We start from the raw sequence: 21,438 nt of genomic DNA on the forward strand, positions 1-21,438 counted from the left end.
GTGGTTGTTTTTTTTTTAAAGCCTTGCTGCTACTTCGATAGCTCAACAGGAGGTTGAATTTTCCAGGTGATGACAAGGGTAAATGCCTTTAAATAATAGTTATGCCTCTAACAATTTAAAACAGACCCACCCATGCCTGAGCTAAGTGAAGGATTAGGGCCTAGGGAGTTCAGTTCTGCATACTTTACATTCCTAAACCTTCACTAAATGAAGTAGGAGTTATGCTTATATTGAAAATCAGTGGTTAATGCTGTGGGTGATCCTGTCCTTTTTTCCTTGTGAATATGCCTGTTGAAATTAGCAGAATGAATAGCTGTGCAGAGGAGAATTCATAATCATGATACTTTGAAAACCTTTGCTGCATTCAGCAGCTGGTCTTTGCTTCTGATATTCTCTTGATAATGTGGCACAGCTTAAGCAGTCAGAAACTCATACATAAAACTCACTTTGGGACCCAAGCCAGTATGGCATATACATTATGGTAATATAAGGTTTGTTTTATTCTGAACACACACATAACAATGTCTGTTCAGCTACTGGACCATTAATTTCAAAACAGATGTGAAAATAGAAGAATACATTTCAAATGATCAAGGATAACAGCCCACAGTGTTACTTCCCCACATTGTGAGAGCAGGGTGGAGAGAACTGTTTAAAGGAGGAACATGCCCAGATCATGCAATTGCCTCCTTGAAAGTCTCGACAATCTAACAGGGACTCTTTTGTAACATCTGTCTTCAGTCTTATTTTTCCAGCTATAATTGGCTACTTTACAAAAGAGTTTGAATTAAAACAAACATATTACAGGAATTGATTTCAGGTCTGTGTGAAGGACTTCTACTCACCTTTTAAACACGAAACCCTAACATGTAAGGGTCAACAGAGCATTTAACTTCAGTTGTTAGACTTACCCTGCCTGGACACTACAGTGTGGTTTCCCTGGTCCACGAACATCTAGTTGAGCTCCACAGTGGAATACATGGGAAATGGTGGGTCAGTATTAGAATATTGTTCTCTCCTCAGAGTTCATGGGCTAAATTATTTTTTTCTCTCTAGGGCAGAGGTGAAACACCCTGATGACATCAGTCCCATGCAGAAAGTTAGCCCACTGTCCTGCTGTACACAGAGGCATGCTCTTTTAATTATGACTTTCTGTTGCAGGAGCTGTTGTAAGCAGTGGGTGTTATATGATTACAAGAGGCCATGCTGCAGGCATGGGCATCCACTGGTGCCTTGGCCTTGCATGCAAATCTACATCCAAACTACCTTACCTACGTGAGGCAAGTTTGGGGTGGTCTGCATGCACAGGGCTTCTTCAGCCAATCATTTTGTCTTTCTCCTGTAGCTATAAAACTGCTGAGCTTTTTGAAAATACTAAAACAGACTTTCCTTGGTTTAACTTGTCCTGTATGAATATTTACTATCTGTGTTTGCAGACAGGTTAACTCCTTTAACTACTGTAATTTCATACTTTACTATAAGCAGTTCTTGCAGATGACACAGTCTTAGCTTGACTCATTTACTAGGACTGGGAATTGTCTAGTTAATTTAGTGACCAAGACGGGTTGCATACCCAGCTTGCACAATTAGCACTGTGCTTCTCACTAAACAGCAGCTGACTGAGAGAGAACCCTTTGTTAAGAGAAAAAAAAGTACTCTGGGACTGTAAGTAAAAAAAAAAAAAAAAAAAAAAGACCGGCACACACACAAAACAAAACAAAGCACACTTGGGAAATGTTGGATCAATGCAATATTGTTCTCCCCTCTGAGTTCACAGGCTAAATTAATCATATCTCTCAAGGGCAGAAGTGAAACACCCTAATGACATCAATCCCATGCAGAAAAAGCTGTGCTGCTCACTGGCACAGTTGATACTTCTCAGCATTCAGTGTACACAAAAGTTGATAAGCCACAGGGTAGGACAATGAGACATAAATTGCATTCTATTCTTTAATGGCACTGAAGCAGTTTCATTGCAAAGCATTAACTGTAGCTTGGTAAGTGTATAGTTTTTACCCTAGAAGGGAAAGTGAAGACTATGGGGTTAGTTTTAGCTTCCAGTGTCTTATATTAAGTGGTTGAATATGCCAGCATCCATGACAAACAGGGTATCTCTGGTGGAATACCAGTTTGATTGTCTGGAGAGTCCAACACTACACTTCATAAAATGCCTACAATGTATGGTTTCCTGACACAATCTTTTAAGAAGGATTTTAAACCTTTACTCTTGTCATCTGGTAATTTTTACCCATTAAAAATCATAGTAAAGTGAAAGCCTGAATTTGGAATTTTGTTTTGGCTAAGAGGACTTACCAGGAGGAGGCGGTGCAGCTCTCATAGGGTAAGTCTGACTTTGAGACCTGTTGGAATACTGTCTGCTTTGTGTACGGTTCTGTCGAGTAGGACCTAAAAGAAATCAGCAATATTTTATTACCCTTTCACAATTACATTCAGTAGGGAGATCATTCTGGCTGCCAGACCCCTACTCTGTGATCAGAAACAGCTGATCTTCAGGAACAGTAAATCGCACTCCAGTATTGGCCAGGCTGCGCTAAAGCTTTAGGTGCAACAAGGATGACTTAAGCATATTCTCCCTTTAGTGATCCAGTTCAGCTACAGTAAAGCTGTCTCAAAAGGCTACAAGAAATGACACTCAAAAGACTGTTAGCTTTATGAACTTATGAGCTTTATGACCATTAGCTTTATGAACTCTAAACCATGGATGGCTAGCACAGCACTACTTCTGACTATAATGTTTCTGATAAGCAATTGCTATAAGAAAAACGTAGAACATGAACTGGGAGGCTGGTATATTTGCAGCTCAGTCTTTGGTGATGTACAGAGGTTACCTCTTCTCGTATCACAGCCTTTCTTCATCAGCAAGACTGTAGGAACTGCAGGAGCTCAGAGCAGAGTGAAAGACTCTTCCCAAAAATGGTTGCCTCATTGTGCCCTTTGTATTATGTCACGTGATGAAATGCCCTCATTTCTTTTGCCACAGGACAAAGAATTTCAGACATTTCAGAAACAGTAGTGAAAGTAACAAAATTTGAGCATGACTGTAGTGCAGCAGGGAATTCTGTATCATTAGGATTCTGTAACTTGGATCTTCTAAGTGTTGCAGAATAATAAAGAACATGCTGAGGCTAGAGGCAAGCAAGGAGAGAAAGCATCAACCGTTCTCTAAATTTATAAACCAGTCACCAATTTCTAAAGGAAATTCATACTTACGGGAATTCTTTGGTAGCCCTGGTCCGATGCTGATCTGCAGCACTTTATTACTTGGCTTGAGAATGGCTATATCTCCTTGGCCTTGCATAAACTGCACTTGTCGAGAACCACCACTGCTCCAGGGCCCCCAACTCTCCTTCTTCAGCTTCACTTCAAGTCTAATATAAGCACATGAATACATGAATTAAAAAACAACGAACCAAAAAAAAACCCAAACTAAAAAGCAATTCCATGTCAAATCAGGACAATATCATTTGGCAGCAAATAACTTAGACATACAAAAATAAAAAGCTTAGATTGAGCATCTGTATTCCCTGAGTGACTTAAAGTTCCTTTGAGTAGCTCTACCAGGAAAGTTAAAATAGTAATTAAGAAGAACATTATTTTTAAAGCATGTAAAAGAGATTTAATTACAAGTTGCCCTGGAGAGGATGGAAAGTACAGCAAGCCTTGAGGAAAAATGTGCAAAGGTCTATGTGTCTGCCATCAAACATCACTGCCTCCGCAGCAGACTACTGCAGCAAGCTAGCGTGCTCCATTCCTAAACATTTTTCTGTATGTACCACTAGATGTATATAGATACATTAGATGTGTGTGTGTATATATATATATATATACACACACACACACACATATATACACTACAGGAATCGTCCTCCTCCACCCTTTCCAAACTAAAGTAATTTCTGTTACCTTTTATAATTCTTTCACTTTTTCAAAGGAAATAAACATACAAATGTAAGGCCTGCTGTTGCTACTCTGCTTAACAAGTAGGACTTACTTTAACAAAAGCACATGTTTGTTGGGATAGTTTCCAGCACGTCCTTACAGCTAAAATCCATATCAAACATTCTGTGGCTTTTCAGGCTTGTTTATAAAATATGTTCCCAATATCATTTACTTAATGAGGCTCCTTTAGAATTAACCTATTATCCTGCAGTCCCCTGTCCCCACAACAAACTTCAGAATAATCTTTCAAACTCTTCATGGTGACGTTTCCACTCGTAGGTCAAGGTTAAGGAAGAGGATGCTCCCTTCTCTTTACAGGAAGCAGCAGCCAGCACAGAGATGGAGAGCGAGCACTGCGGTTGCACATTAATTGTGCAGGGCCTGGCCTGGCCCTCGCCGTGGGGCCACGGCTGTGCTGGCACAAAGCAGCAGACCCTTGAGCCTCACACCATGTTCAGCAGAATGAAGGCAACTCCTCGGTGCACAGACAGGGAAAAGTGGCCAGCTACAATCCTAACCTATTACTCTGAAGAGCTAATCAGAAAGTCTGGTCTCGTTGCACATATAGATTTTTACACTGTGCTGCCTCTTACGGTTTTAAAACAAAGCATAGTAGCAGGAACTCGACAACTAGCACTCATTTGCCCTGGCAACAAGAACAAAGATTATTTCTACTTAAAAGTGCATTGAAAGAAAAAAAAAGCCATAACTCACGTATTGCTAAATTTCAGAGGTAGCTTTCTTTGTGTTTTCTCTTCGTATCGTTTTGATAAGAGGCTTAAAAACTCTGTTTTGAAGACCGATTCAAGCAAACTATCATATTCCTGTTCATGTAGAATGAAAATGTCATCCTGCATTGTACTGAAAAGAAATCAGAGCATATACTACTCAGATTAAAATTTCATCAGCAAATACAGCCAGCGTTATAGTGACATTTGCAGAGTACTCATCATTAATTTTTAAAAACATAAGAAAGTCCATGTAGCATTAATTATAGAGTCTTGCTTTCTGAGAACAGGTTTGGGTTTTTTCAGGACTTGATAATGGAATACCTGAAGCAATGCTTTTTGAAAGACAGGAATACTACTTAGTCATTTCACAGTAATTACTGCAACCAGAAGAACATGTGCTATTAAAGTTACAATTAAAGTCCATATATTGGGAAAAACTTGTGAACTGGAAACTTGAAGGTCACTAAGGTAGGACTGAAGCCCAAAGTAAAGCATCACTGTTTTCTGATCCTAATTACCCGGCAATCAACAGCTTTCCACTTTGAGCATGCTCCTGCCTTTTCCTCTCCCAGCTGGTTTGCCTGATTGCTGGCTCTATAAATCTGAAAGGAGGGGGCAGGCCTATCTTTCTGACCCTCATTTTGCATCTGGTTACTGAAGACCACAACTCCTTCTACAGACTGTGAGTACCTTTTTATGCAGAATCAAAAATACCTTCATAGTGCTGCTAGAGGTGCTCTTGGCTGTCATGTATGAAAATACCATTCTAACCTACTTGGGACCTTAGGTAAAGGATAAGTTTGTACACTGCCTGTTTTTCTGAAAATCTATCATCCACCTGTGCATTCCATAATCTCCTTTCAAATTCTAAAGTCTTTCTTATAGTTTGGAAAGGAGTGTATGAAACTACAAACTTACCTAAGTAGTATTAAAAATAGCAATAAGAAATCTATAAAAATAAGACTAAGAGCATGGACCTTCTTTCCTATCATCAAACAAATCTAGAGCCTCAGCAAGGTTCTCAGTGAGACATTTAGGAGAAGCCCAAGACCTACAGTAAATATTGTCCAGTCAGTGGTCTTATTTTTTCCGATTTGGTGAAGAGTCTGACTTCATGATACTGTTGGCATGTTCTGTGTCACTCCTCATCAGCTGAATGATAAGGCTCAGTTATTTATTTCTACTAAAAATACAAGAACATTTCCATGAGAGTGTGGGTTGTCATTCTCTGTACCCTGAACAAATTCCAAGTTGGGCATGTGCACTTTAAATTGTAACTCCTTCATCAATTTCAATTGTTATGTAGTGTTAATTGCTCTTAATGCATGTCAGTAGTGCTGATTATTCTGCCTTTAAGTGTATTGATACAAATTTACATCAATATATTGCACATGGGTTTCGTGGAAGATATTGTTTAGACAGCAATGCAAAAATACATTTATATTCTCTCTCTCTTCCATTTAAGATATATTTTATTTTCTATTGATTTAGTTAAAATTTAATAGTGCATGAAAAAATAGAACAAATAAGAATTGAAACTTTTAAAACTTTGAGAGTGCAATACAGAATAGAGCTAAATCTGTTCTGGATAAACTCCCAAAGAATGGTATTGCATTTCTTTTCTTCCAGTGTAGAGGTTTGAGATTCCCTTCAAAACTAGTCAGAACCAATTATCTTAAAGGTCTAGAAAATTTAAACTATAGAGACAACAAACTGGAGTTTTGAAAACACATCAGAGAATGCAAGTTAGAGCTAACACAACTTTTGCTTTGAGCCTGACATCTGAAAAGCTGTTTGCAGGTTTTTTTTGTTTTGTGTGTATTGTTCCCCCAACTCCCTTCCTTGCGCCAACAAGTAGGTAATACCTGTACTAAATAAAGGTTTCACTCTAGTTTTACTAATTGAGGACTATTAAAATATTACAAGCGCTAACTCTTGTCACAGAGATTATCTCAGATTCAACAGAATTGCTAACTTTTACAGCCTCTGCAGCCAGAGTGTTGTATTATTACTAAGCCACTTCAATATGGAGTTAAGAGATCCCTTGATTAAGACCCATTTTGAAGTTGGGCCATACTAACAGGGAAAAGCCCTCTTGCCTCCAGAGGTTTTTAGCGTTTAGTTTTGGAAGAATACCTGGACAGTTTGATAGTTTGTAATTCCAAATCTACTTTTAGCAGATACAAAATCAACTGTTTTTACAACAAAATGAAATCAATAGGCTAAATTTAAAACATTGTTACACATAATGCAATGTACATATTTCCTCTGAACTAGGCACCTTTGGTTTTGCTTCAGAAGGTTGTGTGCCACTGTTGTTTGTATGTGAGAGGAGTGCAGCAGCTCTCAGAGCCTTGGCAGGCAGCCACCCTTTCAGCGGGCTCCACGCGGCTGTGCCTCTGCAATGCCGCAGGCCCGATTCAGGCACCAGGCTGCAATCTGTTCAGGCTGCGCACAGCACACTGTCCAAGCGTGGAGCATTAAAAAGACAGGTTCCGCTCTCGTCTTCATCCTAGAGCTACGACAGTTATTTTCTCGCAACTTTGGTTAGAAAAGATGTATGGTAAATAAACCACAGGTTTTGAAAATGGTACTGTGAGCAAAAACATCTTGCAGACCTTTCCCTAATCTTGAAATGGCCATGAAGAATTCTGAAAAAATGTGAAATCTGCTGGTTTTTAAGTACTGGATACTGTCTGTGAGATCTCTGGCTATGCTAATGGGTACATTTTATAAGCATTTACTAAAAAACCTTTGCAGTGGCTATCAATACACAGTACTTAAGTGTAGGCTTGTATTATGTTAAAATTGTAATTTATTTCAATATTGAAAGTATACTTGTTGCCCCGGATCAGTATTCTTTTGTATTAAACTACACTCAGCTACCAGCTCTGATAAACTGCAGTAACAAATCCAGGTATCCAGAGACTTCGTTCACTCATCTTCAAAGGGAAGAAATTATATAGGCAAGAATCCTCTAGTCTTGTGGGTAGCTGCTTCCTGGTTTTCCTCACCTAACCTCAGGTATTTCCTGCAGTCTGGGATTGGCTCGACATCCAGTCAAGAGAAGTGATGTGAAATCCAACTAGAAATAAAGGTTTTAGTAGCTCCTCAGAGAAAGAATACCCCTTTAGGAAGAAGTGGACATGTACATGGCATACTTCTATAAGTAAGAATTATTTCTGGCATACAATCTTGAGCCAAAACTTACTAGTACCTGCTTGTGGATAGTGAATATATGCTTCATAGAATATACTTTGGGGGACACGATGGAGAGGTGTGACCCAGTACAAGATAAATGTTTTAACAACTAGTAAGAAAATGTGTGTTGGCTAAAACATAAACATCTATTGCTATAACACACTTACTAGGGCTTGGAGTGAAAATAAGGCTTCAGCTTTCTCTGTTTACATGATTCAATTAATATAGCTTAAGAAATTCACCTTTCATCAATCAACTCCTTTCCCCCATCCTACACAAATTTCTCTGTCAATGGAAAGATATTTTCAAGGTCCTCACCTTAGAGAAACAGAAAGAATTCTCTCCACTTCCATCCTTCGCTTTAAGACTTCCTTCACTTGGCCTTTCTCTGGACCCTGCTTTATCTTTTCACGCCCAATCAGGTATATGCACTTCGGAGTGAGGACAAGATCTCGCTTCACGCTCTGAAACACAAAATTGTTTGAAAATGCATAGCTACGTAGAGATCAATGCGCTAATGTTGTGATGCTGTTCCAAAGGTATATAATGTACTATGGTTTGTTGCCATACTGTTAGTCTTTGGTTCGAGTGAAAAGAATCTTGATGTGATTAATCACATGACCTCAGAGTCGGATTGCACAGGACAGAAAAGCAGCTTTGTTCTGCATTTCCTAACTAATGTAGCTTTCTGCCCAGCAAGTCCCATAAAACCTTCATCCTGGGACAACAGGTTTGACAATGGCAATGTTCCAACCACAAGGATGTATGTAATTGCTTCCCTGAAAGTCTTTTGGGACAAATACACTTTTTTCAAGCTGGTATGCTAGATGGTAAAGACATCTGTAACTCCCTAGCAGAATCATTAGTGCATGTTGCTCTTAAACCTACCTTAAACCGTCTATCATATTTAGTTACAGTGTCTGCAAAATCGATCTTCTCCCGTTTGCCCACAAACTGGCGTAGCTCTGGACGATCCTCCATCCCTATGTAATCTCCCACAAAATTCCTGTTAATGCTGTTCCGTCTTCTCTCTTTCTTGTTAAGCAATAGATCTGATGCTTAAATACAAAAAAAAATAAACATTTATTAATACTATTAACTACATTTTCTAAACTGATGATCTGAAAGGGAACTCTTTCAAGCAGAACTTTTTGGAAAGAAGTGATAATCAAATTGTCTAGAATATGGAAAAAACACCGCTACTAAGGACCCATGTGATTATTAAATCCATTCCTAGTGAAATATACTGATGGCAAGCTTAGCAGTTCTGATTAATTACAAGGACTTCTAGAACTAGGGAATTTTTCACTCATTGCTGGAAACTAAAGATTAACTCTTCCAAACTCAGAATGCTATTCATTCACATAACCCAGGTCACACATGCGACTAAGCATTACAGGCCTTGGATTGATCTATATAATCTATAAACCATTTATAGGTCCTGTATAACTGTGGGAAACTTTTCCTTTTTCGCTTCCCTGGAACGTCACTGATCTGTCCTACTGAGTCTGGCTTTGTTTTGAGAGCAAAACACTGGGAAGTCCTAGAAACCCCTGCATGCAGAGCAGCCAGCCTCATCGCTGGCACCTTAGGGCTCCAATAATTTGCAGTCATTCCTAGACAGTCATCTGCAATGCAATGGTTTGCTCTATGGAAAGGGGGATATTTCCTTCATCTCTTGTGGCACTTCCTGTTCCTGGAATCATCTGTGAAATATCTGTCATCAGAAGTTATGACCTACCTTCTTCTCTCATCTGTACGTATTTTTTCCTGGCCACGTACTTCCTCCATGCCTTCTGGATGGCCCTGGCATACCCGTCATACTTCCTCTCTCTCATTTCTTCTAACAAAAACAGCTGTACAAAGAGACAGTGGGATGGTCAAACATTTTACATGAGAAGTTCAGGAAAAAGCCATTTTTACTTTCAACAACTTTCCAGTGCCTTTCACTCTAAATCCAAGCTGGTGCCTGTACCCCAACCGTGGGATCTGGGAACAGAACGTTAAAGTAGCCTTTTCTGGAAGAAACATCTGATGCTTAAGTGGTTCTGACTCCTACCAGTCTACCCGTTGATCTTGATACCAAATGATGAAGGAAGAGGAATATGGATTCTCTCTGACATGTTCTACTGGTGCAACTCAAGGTTCTCCACTGGGCATTCACCCAGCCTCCATCTTCACATTCTCCAAAATTCACATTTCTCTTGTCAGAATGTTACTGTGTCTATGGGAATCTGTGCAATTTGTAAGACAATGCACTGTATTCGCATCCAACTTTCTTCACTGTCTGAATTTCATACTCGTGTCCACTGGCTCCATTCTTTGCCAGCAGTGAGGTTTGTTGGCTAGCTGCAGCATTTACAACTATGATCTTGTATTTCAGAATGACATAAGATTTTTGGGGTCTAAAATGCTGAGAGAAATCAAGAAGAAATGCTGATTTAACAAAACTGAAATGGAAGGTGCATCTCCATTTTTGAGAACTTCCCAGGTCCCACTAAAACATATGTAAAATTAATGCATTAGAACAACTTTGTAATTATTTTAGGATACCACATATTTCACTGTAGCCCTTTACATACTTCAAGTTAAATGTTTTCTTGTCTCACTAGAAGCACAAGAATTCGGCTGACTTTTACAGTACTACATCAGGTCACTGACCTGACAATATTTCCCTGTGTGTGTTAAATATTCATAAAAACATTGCTTCTAGTTTTCAACAAACATAAAATTAGTAAAAACCAGGTTCAGGCTCAAGAAGCAAACCTGGACCTTGGGACCCTTTTTATTTTAATTTGCTGCCTTAAACAATGCAAAGTTAGAAAAATACTGTTGTTCATATTGATCTTAAAAAGAAAACTTAGTCTAGTGCAGTCCATTTCCACAGAATCTCACTTGTTACTGTAGAGAGTTATTTATTCAGGTGTTTGATGGAAATGTAAATAATGAAGCCTTCTTTCTGCCACCTATAAGACCTTATTTCACAGTTGGCAACTTATTAAAACAACAACAACAAAAAAACCACACCAAAAATATAGACAGGGTTTCAGCACACAGGCATTGAGTGCTCCTGATGCAGAAGCTTCCTCAGCTTCAGCAGGGCCATGATCAAAACCCTCGTGCAGTTCAGGCTACACTAACAATATTGATGCTGTCTGTCATCAACACCTGTCATTTGTTTCTCTAACAATAATGCTAATTGCAAAATCTCAATGCAAAAAGTCTGTCACCTGCAGTTGAAGGTAACAATTAAGGAAGTTCAATGAAAACACTGAGTGCAAATATGGTTCATAAGTTATAAAATATATAAACAGAATAAATGCTTTTCTAAAATAAGTATTATGAAGCCTCCTCCAAGTATTTTTCATCTGATCAACCACAACAGGTGCTCTCTTTGGTGGCAGAAATAAACATTTTTGTTTATCACATAAAAAATGATTTTTCTCAAAAGTAATATAACCCTAGCCAATGCTTTAGTAATATAAGATGAGAGATGATTGTCTTTGATACTAAAAGATATAAATCAAGCTTTAGAATATCTAGTTCATAGAAGATTTTTCAACTTCAAATGAAAAAGGCCCAGACTATTTTTAGTACTTGTTTGAAAATGGATTTCAGGGCTTTTCAGAAAATAAATTTTTAAATAAAATGTAAACAGTAATTGAAAGCATAAATTTGAATTAAAATAAAACTTTTTTGGGTTGCATTTTATTATTGCCAGTCAACCTCATGTCTTAAATGGCAGAACTGCCCTTCAGTAAAACTCACAGATATGCCATCAAATGGCATATACATCAACAAAGACTTAATGCTACAAAAATGCATTAGAATGCGAAGATGCATCCATTGAGAAAGCGTAGTCTTCTTGGAAATGACCTAGTAGTGCCTGATTTTGAGGTACAGAATATTAACATCTTGGCTACTTCAGAGTGAAGGGGAACTAGATCCATCAAGCCTACACTAGCAAATTATTTCATTTCAAAAACAACAGAACAAAACAACCAGAATAAGACCCACCCACTGGCTGCTGAAGGGGCAAACATACCAAGCTCAGGGTATGTCAGCAGCCAGGAAAGGAAGATAATTCCTTATATGATTTATTACATAAAACTGAAAACGAAAATACTTTAAAAACTTGGATTTATCCGTAAAGTAGCATAACATCGAGAAAACAGCCACCACACAAAAAATATTTTGGTGTCTTCCCTTAATTGTTTATCTTCCAAACTGAGATTGCATTTGGTTCATAACTAACTGCAATGAATGGCAGGGATGCAAAATAATTTCACAGCAAAACCAAGAAAATCAGGTTTGCTACAGTGTAAGATAATGAACACAGGTCTGGAAGAGGTTGCTTAACTTACATGTGCTGGTCTCTTGTCATGGCAAGCAGCTAAATTGCCTGTATTAATTCAAATAGATACTTGACCAGAATGTGTACCTGCCACCACCCTATAATAAACTTGAGGTCATCAGTAAAAGGACTAAAAATCACAACTGTCATGCCATAAGAAGAGGTATCAAAGACATCCTCTGCTGCCCAAGTCTATTGCACTGACTTTGTAAGAAAAACCTCCTCAATAATCTTAGGAAATAAATCGTGGCCTGTGCTACAGAGGAAAGCAGATAAAGCTCACACTTCCTCATAACTGGCTGGCTACAGTGCCACTTGCAATGACTAAGTAGGATTAATCCTATTCCTGAATTTCCTGCTCTGGCAACATGCACTTAAGTATTCTAATAGCATCTTGAATGCTAAATGCTTTGTTATGTAAACACATCTCTCAGACAGCAGGAATATAAAGTCCCACTATTCCTGAACAGAGATGATACTATCTTACCCTATTTATGGTAGAAACAACACAATTTCTCTGATGATTTGGAGAAGTATTATCTTTTTCGCTTTCACAGAGATCTTACCATGTAATTGGGCACAGCAGTATCATTGCCTGAATTACTGTTGTTACACAGAGCAAAAAATATGTTTCTGGGAAAAAAAAATTATAGCAATACAAGTGTTCTGCTTTTATTTTTATACGTAACTTCAGGTAAAGCACCAAGAAACTACCTAATGCTCATCTGCAAGGTATGCTATACAAACTGAGCCCCATTGCTTCTGATAAACAAAGAATACATGGTGGTGAGCATAGTTTTTTTCCTTGACAATTTTCCTGAGTAGTGATATAAGAAATCTATTTTCCAACAGATTTTGTGCACTTTATCAGCCACAGGATAAAACCAGCCTGATGATGCCTCCCTAACATTCTCTTTGAATAGGATTTCAAGTTGTGGTCATTCTGGAACATTGATTTACTCAATGATACATAACACATCCTTACTATAACTGGGGACTATTCTGTTTTCATCAGTAGTTCTTGCGCTGAGAAGAGCACCTGTTTTCTTGGGCTAATGGTCATAGATGTGTTTTCATGCCATAATATTCCTTCATATGACAGATGCTCTGATGGAATGTCACAATGTGCAACCTGACACCAAAGTACCTTCATATCTCATCTTCTCTTCTTATGCATTTAATGCTCCTTGTATTAGTATCAAAATCATGCAGGGTCCTTCTGTACTGTGCCCATTATAACAGTGCCTAGAATCCCTGTACAGCCTTGAGGCACGTGACATAACTGCCCAGCTTGACTTAGATTCTTATGCTTCTCCCACCTTAGCAGATATCATGCTCAACTTCTGCATGGGCAGGCCATTTATTTCAGCAAAACAGTTTTGTATTTGAAGACTCACGTTCTGCCACACTTACAGACTCTGGAGCTTTGATGAAAACTTTGGATTTCCCAAGCTGGTACTGGTCAGGATCCATGTTGACTGACTGAAGCAGGTGGAGAACTCCTTGTTTCTCTTCTCCTTTCCAGGAAGGCCAGGTTGCTTTGGTCAGAATGGCATACCTTAAACACCAAGGAGAAGAGATTAAAACCTGACATCAAACAGCAGCAGAATACCACTGAATCTAAGTCAGTATTAACCTGGGGGGAGGGCTGACAATTCTGGTGGGACTTACAGAAGCTTGGAGTGTGGGAAGATGAACAGTATTAAGATATCACTTGTTTAGCAAGACCAAACAACTGCAATGAGAAGGGCAACAGCGTCCAGGAGTTGCCAGATGCTATGTTACTATTTGGAAACTGCAGTAGTTAATTACAGAAGGTTCTGCTCTCACCTCCTTAAGTTCAGGGCAAGCTCATTTACTAGCAATGACTTATGGTCCAGATTTAAGTACCTGCACACTTGGTATTTGAGACTCATTCCTAAATGTGTGGCCAACTTTCCACTTAATCCTTTTCTCTCTGACTTAACTCTTACAAAGGCCTTTTGTGTTTCCAAGCAAGTGGGCAGCTCATGCTCCTAACCCACCTGTTCAGCAGCTGCTCTGTGTTTAGCAAGGAGCCATTCTTGGCTTTATCACAGAAAGCCTTTGGCTTGCCCTCTGATACAAGGGGAAAGATACAGTGATGCTGGTGCTACCTGGAGGGAACACCAGAACCGAGCACAATAGGGGCAAGGGAAGGAGGCAGGAAGGTGCTATAATATCATGTCTTTGACAGTAAGAGGTGAGTAGTCTTCTGTCTCATTCTCTTTAAGCCTTGCAAATGAGGTGGATGCTTGGTTGCAGTACCTTTTAAACTTCACACTTTTTCAGGCTTAACTTGGGCTTTTGGAACTGCCAGGCTGGAGTTACAAAGCTGCCTTGTTCCCCTGCCCACCAAGGAGCACTGATGGGCTTTAGTGGCCTCAGCATGTCAATGGACAAGTAACCTCTCTAGCACAAGCTATTTAGATTCCTTTGACTATGAGACTGGAGAACAGCTAAAGATGTGACAAACCTCTCCCCAAAATGTTTTATTTTCTTTACTCTTGACAACTGTTTTTTAAGTGCCTTAAGGGTATTTGAGTTATACAAACTTCTTAGTAAAATTATTCAACTAATGAAAAAAGTATGTAGTTCAGTTTGTTGTAATTCCAAAGTTCTTGTTTCTTAAAAAGATTTAAGCAGTTCCTAATAAAATTTTCTCAAAAAAAACACACAAGGAATTGTTAGAAAATTAAGAGAATGGTCGTCACTCGTTCTTGTAATATCTAAAATGTTATCCAGCCAAGAAGCAGAAACAGTTTCATGCAACTTAAATAACAATACCACACAAAGAAAAATAGCAAACAGTTAACAGGAACACATCACACAAACCAAACAACTCTGAATAGCAAGTATATGAAAGGGAAAGTTAACTTATGAATAATTCAGTAGGATTCTAAAGGGTCTGCTGCTGCTATGTTTAAATCTATTAATAATTAACAAATGCTCAGGTACTATGCATGATGGTGTAACAAAGTAGCTCTTCTACCATGCTAAATATAGAAGTATATTATACATAACTATGTTTACAGCTGATGTGTATGCTTTTATTATTATAGCATAAATAGATGCAACCTAGTATGGAGTTGTAAATTCCAGTAAATCCCAACTTAGTTAATTAACAGCCTCTTTTGCAGGTTCACCACATACTGCCAGCAGTATAGTTGTACAGATGGGCCTAAGCAAGTCTGAATTTAAGGGAGCTGATGTTAAGAAAAGCATTTGAAACGGCTACCACCTTCCACACAACAGAATTTGATGCTACATTTCAGCAAGTTACAGCTCAGAAGATGTAGGAAATAATTTGTAAAGGAGGGCACAAGGAAAAACATGACTTAAGGCCTTTTAATATAAGTAAAGCTCTTGGGTTACAAAATAAGAATACATTTTAAATTCTCCTTTTCCATTAACTCTAACTTCATACGTTTTACTGGTGTGACAACACTACAGGGCAGAAGAAACAAGTTATTCTATAACATGCACCAATTAAGAATTTTACAAGTTTATAACATGACAATTCCATCATTTTTCATTGGCGTTTAGAAATAGCAGTTTAGTGTACTTACGCATGCTTCTCATTAAACTGGTCATGTCAATATACATATATCTAGGTTTTTCAGGCTTGTGTAATTTGATCTTACACAGGATTTCGGCACAAGTACTGTGATCTTAAAATGCTTCTGAAACAATTTCAAGTCATGACTGCCCCCCAAAAGTTACCTAGTATATATTTAGAGTGAGCAATTATGTCCTATGTCTAAATGTGGGAGTATGGAGTTGAGCTTTCAGACTGGTTATGCTCTGAAACACATAGGCCTTTTCAGAGACTGTGGCTTTTTGCATGCAAATGTAAACTTTGTACATAAAAGTACATAAAAGTCTATTCAGCTTCCACTTACTGGAGCTGCCAAGGAGCTCCCAATGCAAACAAGTGTCCAAGCATGCACTTCCTGGCCCTCCCATGCCTCAGCCCGTCTACTCACACTGACTCAGGCTGTCAGAACACAGCTTGTTCTGGATGCTACAGAACTGTGAATGGAAAGGTTGCAGGAAGAGTTTTACTCATAAAAAATCTTACATTTAAGAAGACTAATTTGAAACAAATGGATTAATTCCATAACAAATGGTTTCAGTTGCTTGTAGATGTCTACAGATAAAGCATAGAAATCTATTATGAGTACCAGGTAGCTTTCCTTTGTGCAGACCTCTCAGGCAGATATCTAGACCTGCACAGCCCTCACAAGCAGTGAGGCCTGTGGAGGCTTGACTTAATACACATTATTAACCTGCTATTCTGCATCACCAACACACTCTGTTAACTAATGCAACCTGAAGCATATAATGTTTATATGTCTGAGCTTGAAGATCATGAAGAAAAATTGATTTTAAATTGTTCCATAATTAAAATTGAGTTCACACTTGGAAGATATTTTAGGTCTGTCTATTGGTTAGAACTTTCTCCGCATTATAATGAAGTACTATCAATGGCTTTGTTCTGAGCTGTCTGATTAATTATACTCCATTCCTTGCAACAACTTATTGGGTTTTTTGTTTTATATTCTCAAACACAACACAAAGACTTCCAATGAAATCTGATTTGTCATGTAATTCCCCAGTTTGGGCATTTATTAGCTGTAGGTCTCAATTTTCTAAAAACCAGGATCTAAATGTTGTATAAATCTTGAAATTACTCTTATTTAAGAGGATTTAATTAGCTAGTGGAGGTAGTTAATCATCTTAGCAGCTGATCCTGAGATACTGAAAAAAGGATTGGTGGTACAGAGCTCTGACTTGCTTTCATTTAGTGAGCAGCTGCAGTGGTTTAAGTTGTAACCATTCTCAGCTGCTAGAACACCAGGGGAAGGACGTAAGGAGCAACTTAAGCTAAGGTCACTAGTTACATCTGAATGGCAGCCATGTTTTTCTTTACCTGTCTTCTGCCCTTGGGTGAGCAAGAGCAGTAACATTTTACAAAGGCTGGCAGCTAGGCACTCAGGTTCCAGGCTCTACAGCTCACAACTCTTAAGTTCCCCTAACTCTCTAACTTTGAGGAACCCTCCTATAACGCTACAAAAAGCACTGAGTTCTTATGCAGGTTTACAGAAATATGAAGAGACTTTCAAAGACATAAAGCCAATCTTTAAGACACTAAGAAATCTCTGTGTAACCTAGATTGTGAGCAAGGTAAATGGGAGAAAAAGGGTAAGTGGGAAATGAGAAGCTTTCAACACTTGCAACTTCTTGTTTTCCTCCTCATCATGTAAACAATTGTGCTGTAATAGTTCAAAAGGAGTATTGCCCTACCTCTGCAAAAACTTCTTGAACACCCGCCTGTAGGCATAGCCAGCTCTTCTTACGCGAATGTTTTCTTTCAGACCTAAGTATTCCACTTGATGTTTTACCCTGCGGAGAAAAACAGTGCAAGATTTACAATCCATTTTATTTCAGCGTATTTGTAGATTGAGGTATTCTTAGAAGTCTGTATCATGTTTAAAGACTATTGAGTTCTAAAATTCATACACAGGTACATCAATCTATTCTTGGGCATTACCATGCACACTGCATGGTAGGAAAAATATTAAAGGAGGTAGACTACATTACTGAAATGTATGTAGCAAGTTTAGCATTTTTATAGAGTTTAACTTCCCATCTAAGTTGTGTATAAATTTCTTGTCTATTATTATTACCCATAAAAGGCTAAATAACTACAACCTATACAATTACACCTGCATAGTTGGTATCTAAGGGTGCAGGAAATAGTTTCATGTTCTTCTGTTGTAGGTTTCACCTGTGTTTTACAAACCTCAAATATCAACAGTAGCAGACAGCAGCTCTTTTCTGTTTGTTCTGGAAAAGGGACCAAATCTGATGCTGGAGAAAGCCCCAGATGCCACACTTCCGTTACACAAAGAATGAGAAGGCCAGTATATTCCTGAAAAGCTAGCATTCCTCCTGACGTTACCATGCTGCACAGGAAGGATTTGTGGACAGGCACAAGACTGGCTGAAGCATGCCTGTAAGTCTGTCCATGGCACACTTCAATGACAAACACCAACTGAGCTGGTACCAGTCCCACAGAAAGAGGACTCTGCTGCACGTGTGAACTGAAACTTCCTTATCCCAACACCATTACAGTTCCCTCATGCAAAACATGTTAATTTAGGTTCTAAAAAGGGAACAAATATGCCCACATGAATCTCAAAGCAGAACAACCACAAGCAGAAAAAAAAAAGGCGGCTTCCTTCTGGCACCTTTTCCTCTTTCTGGAGCTGTGGTACATTATTTGATGTTCCTTCTCACATACCCTGCTAGTCTACTAGTTAATGTTTGGAGTTTTGATTTGAAGAATTTCAGTTTACTTCCTTAACAATGTATGACTCCTGCAGCTTTCCTTTGCATGTCCTTCATTTCCTCATCTAAGTCATGGCTGGAAGAGGCTATGTCAGTTTTTAACTGAAATGTGGTGTTCAGGGGCCTCTGCTGTTCTTTTAGAGGGCAAATTATAGAAGCTTTAGCTTTCAATAAGAAATATAGGAGTTGTTAAGACTTTGAGTTCTGCAAGTTTATAAAAGGGCAGTTATTTATATGTAATAGAAAAAAGCGAGCCTTACTATTTTGTGATTTTTACAAAAGATTTTTCAAATCCTGAAAAACTCTTGGTTAATTCAGTGTTATTTCTGTAGCTATTTTGAAATGTTACACTTCAATATGAAGTGTTTTGCCCATTGATTTTTTTTTCCCCTTTTTTTTTTTGGTTGAGACATTCTTTTCACATGACTCAGAGTATAAAGGGGAAAAAATTGAAATCCCATGCTGCAAATGACAAAAGCCCTTTAGTTATTTCCTTTTTTTTAAAGAGCAGTTATGAGAGATATTTTACTAAGTAAGTTATACCACTGTTTTAGCTTATAATAAAAATACTGCACATTTTAATCTTGCTGTGTTCAAGGAATAAAGAATATTTTGTACCCACTCCAAGAATTCTGGTACAGTAGAAAGTTGGTGGACAAAAATATATTTTCCTGTTTATAGCTTTCCCTCCTGTTCACATCTGGAATAATGCACTGGAGCAACAGTATTCCTCCCACTTTCTTACTGTCCTGCCAGTATTAGTGTCCAGCAACAGAGAATTTGAGACATTTTCCTGTTTTTCCTTTTCTTTCTGAGAAAAGGCACACTGAAATTCTCCTTCCAGGCATCAACCTCAAGCAGGTCAGGGTCTGGGAATTCAGCTAATGCAGCAATTTTGAATACAAGTCCAAGTGGCTGTGCCAGGACCTGAACAAAAACACATTTCAAGAACACCCTGATTTTTTGAATAACTAAGCTATTATCCAAGGTTTAAATATTACACAAGGTCTATGTTTCAGTGCTAAATATTATGGAATTATTCAACAGCAGTACAAAGCTGGAGGGACATGGCTTCTGTGAGCATGAAGTAAGACAGGCTTTGTGAAGGGTTTTTTTTTCCCATTTTCACTGTCTAGTAGCAGGCTACTACTACGCAGAGTAGATATACTGTGCCCATCACACTGGCTGTTGCAGTATTAAGTGATCACAGAAGAAAACAAAAAGCCCTAAACCAACATCCAGCAAAATATCACAAACTCAGTTTTTGTATTTCCCTCAACAACAAACTTTCTCACAGTTAAATCACAAAATGACAAAATTTAACTCAAGCTTCAGTTGTCATACACATACAAATTTCTCTTCCCCAGACATGTCACTAACTGTTACAGTGGTAGCCTACGTGGGGTCCCAGTATAACATATGGGAAATCATTATTTGAAATGGGAGAGAACATCAGCATTTTTAAAGAGAGATGAAGGATTACCATCATAAGAACTCCTTCTACTTGTGTCTGAGTTTGAGTACACAATCCTTGGTATTTCATTTGTTCTCAGTAGCTGCTGCATTTGCCAAATATCATCCTCATTACAGGAAAACGAAGAAGAAACCTTGCCCATTTTTGCTCCAAAAGGGGTTTCCTGAAAGCTGGCCTTTTCTCAGGACTACGTTTTTGTTTGTTTGTTTCACTGGTTTCCTAGCAACACCTTCCACAACAACTGGCTTGAATTCCAATATGTAAATGGTTGATTTTAAAAGCCCTTTAACTTACAGGTAAAAGTTTTAGACATACTTTTTCCGAGATTATTTACTTTCCTCTTTTGGTCCCCAGTATGGGTGGAGAATGAAGTGCTGCATAGTTGGATTTTTAGGGGTAGAAAGGCTAGAGAAAGATGGTCTGCGTTTACTGCCAAGACCCAAATGGCACTTCCAAGTGCAGCCCCAACTGCGGCTTCTGTAAGTGCTCTACATCTGCATGTCAAGTGGCAGGAAATGAATGCTGGTGTGGTGTTGATATGGTCAGGAATGCTTTTTATCAGACTTTTATCAGAGGAGTTGTTTCACTGTGATAAAATTAACCACTTGCTTTATCAGCACTTTTACTGATACCAAAAGTAGTTGGTAGATAGTAAGAATGTTATCTATATTAGGACCTCAAATAGTATACATACCATACTGATCACCTGCTTCAGTGAAAAAAGAGCATCTTTTTTCAGATAACAGGAATATGCTATAAAGCATCATGTACTTAAAGATGCCTCAAAACAGATGAGAGAAACCAAGCTGATGTTTTACACATCTATTCAATGTCTATATAACCACCTGATATGATATTCTAATGAATTCTCTTTGAAGAGCTGGCTACTGAAACTTAAAAGTCAACTGAAAAAGAAACCTTTTGCATTCTTGGGTACAGAGACTTTTTGGTTAGGTTGATACATAAAAGCAGATACAGACGTTCTGCTGGCTTTTTAGCTACATAAATAGAAGCTCTTTTCAAAGCATAAAGCAAAAGTTAGAATTGATATATAATGCATTTGGTGTGCAAATTCTACATGGAAGACTGAGTTTTTAATATACCCATTATGTTACTGTTAGGCAAATGTTGATTATTCATAACTGATACGAGAAAAGCCAAGAACTACATATACAAATTGCTGATTTAGACAAAGTGACCACAGCTTATCTTCAAAGTATAGGAGAGGTCATCCCAGATTTCATTTCTGAAGGTTTTATAGTAGCTAGTTCTGTTTGTCTGTAGGCAGTATGATTACAAATTAGGAATTTTTATGGCTTTTTTTGACTGTTTCTCATCACATACTC

The 21,438-nt window shown here is 38.3% G+C and overlaps 1 protein-coding gene across 7 annotated transcripts in view; it reads right to left on the reverse strand.

The window, feature by feature from the left end:
* The window catches only part of MYO1E (myosin IE), a 114,632-nt gene that overhangs the window by 6,346 nt on the left and 86,848 nt on the right, over positions 1–21,438 (reverse strand). For all 7 annotated transcript variants that reach the window (XR_010475240.1, XM_021299403.2, XM_065075988.1 and 4 more), the window contains 8 exons: positions 17,572–17,670; positions 13,660–13,804; positions 9,634–9,748; positions 8,781–8,950; positions 8,211–8,356; positions 4,675–4,821; positions 3,232–3,389; positions 2,314–2,406 (listed from right to left, as the gene is read on the reverse strand). Coding sequence is in view for 6 of the 7 variants with exons in the window: in XM_021299403.2 (XP_021155078.2) it covers positions 2,314–2,406; positions 3,232–3,389; positions 4,675–4,821; positions 8,211–8,356; positions 8,781–8,950; positions 9,634–9,748; positions 13,660–13,804; positions 17,572–17,670 (1,073 nt within the window). In the remaining variant the exon portion in view is untranslated. The remainder of the gene's footprint in view (positions 1–2,313; positions 2,407–3,231; positions 3,390–4,674; positions 4,822–8,210; positions 8,357–8,780; positions 8,951–9,633; positions 9,749–13,659; positions 13,805–17,571; positions 17,671–21,438) is intronic.

Source organism: Columba livia, chromosome 11, assembly GCF_036013475.1.
Source record: "Columba livia isolate bColLiv1 breed racing homer chromosome 11, bColLiv1.pat.W.v2, whole genome shotgun sequence".
Classification (NCBI taxonomy): Eukaryota; Metazoa; Chordata; class Aves; order Columbiformes; family Columbidae; genus Columba; species Columba livia.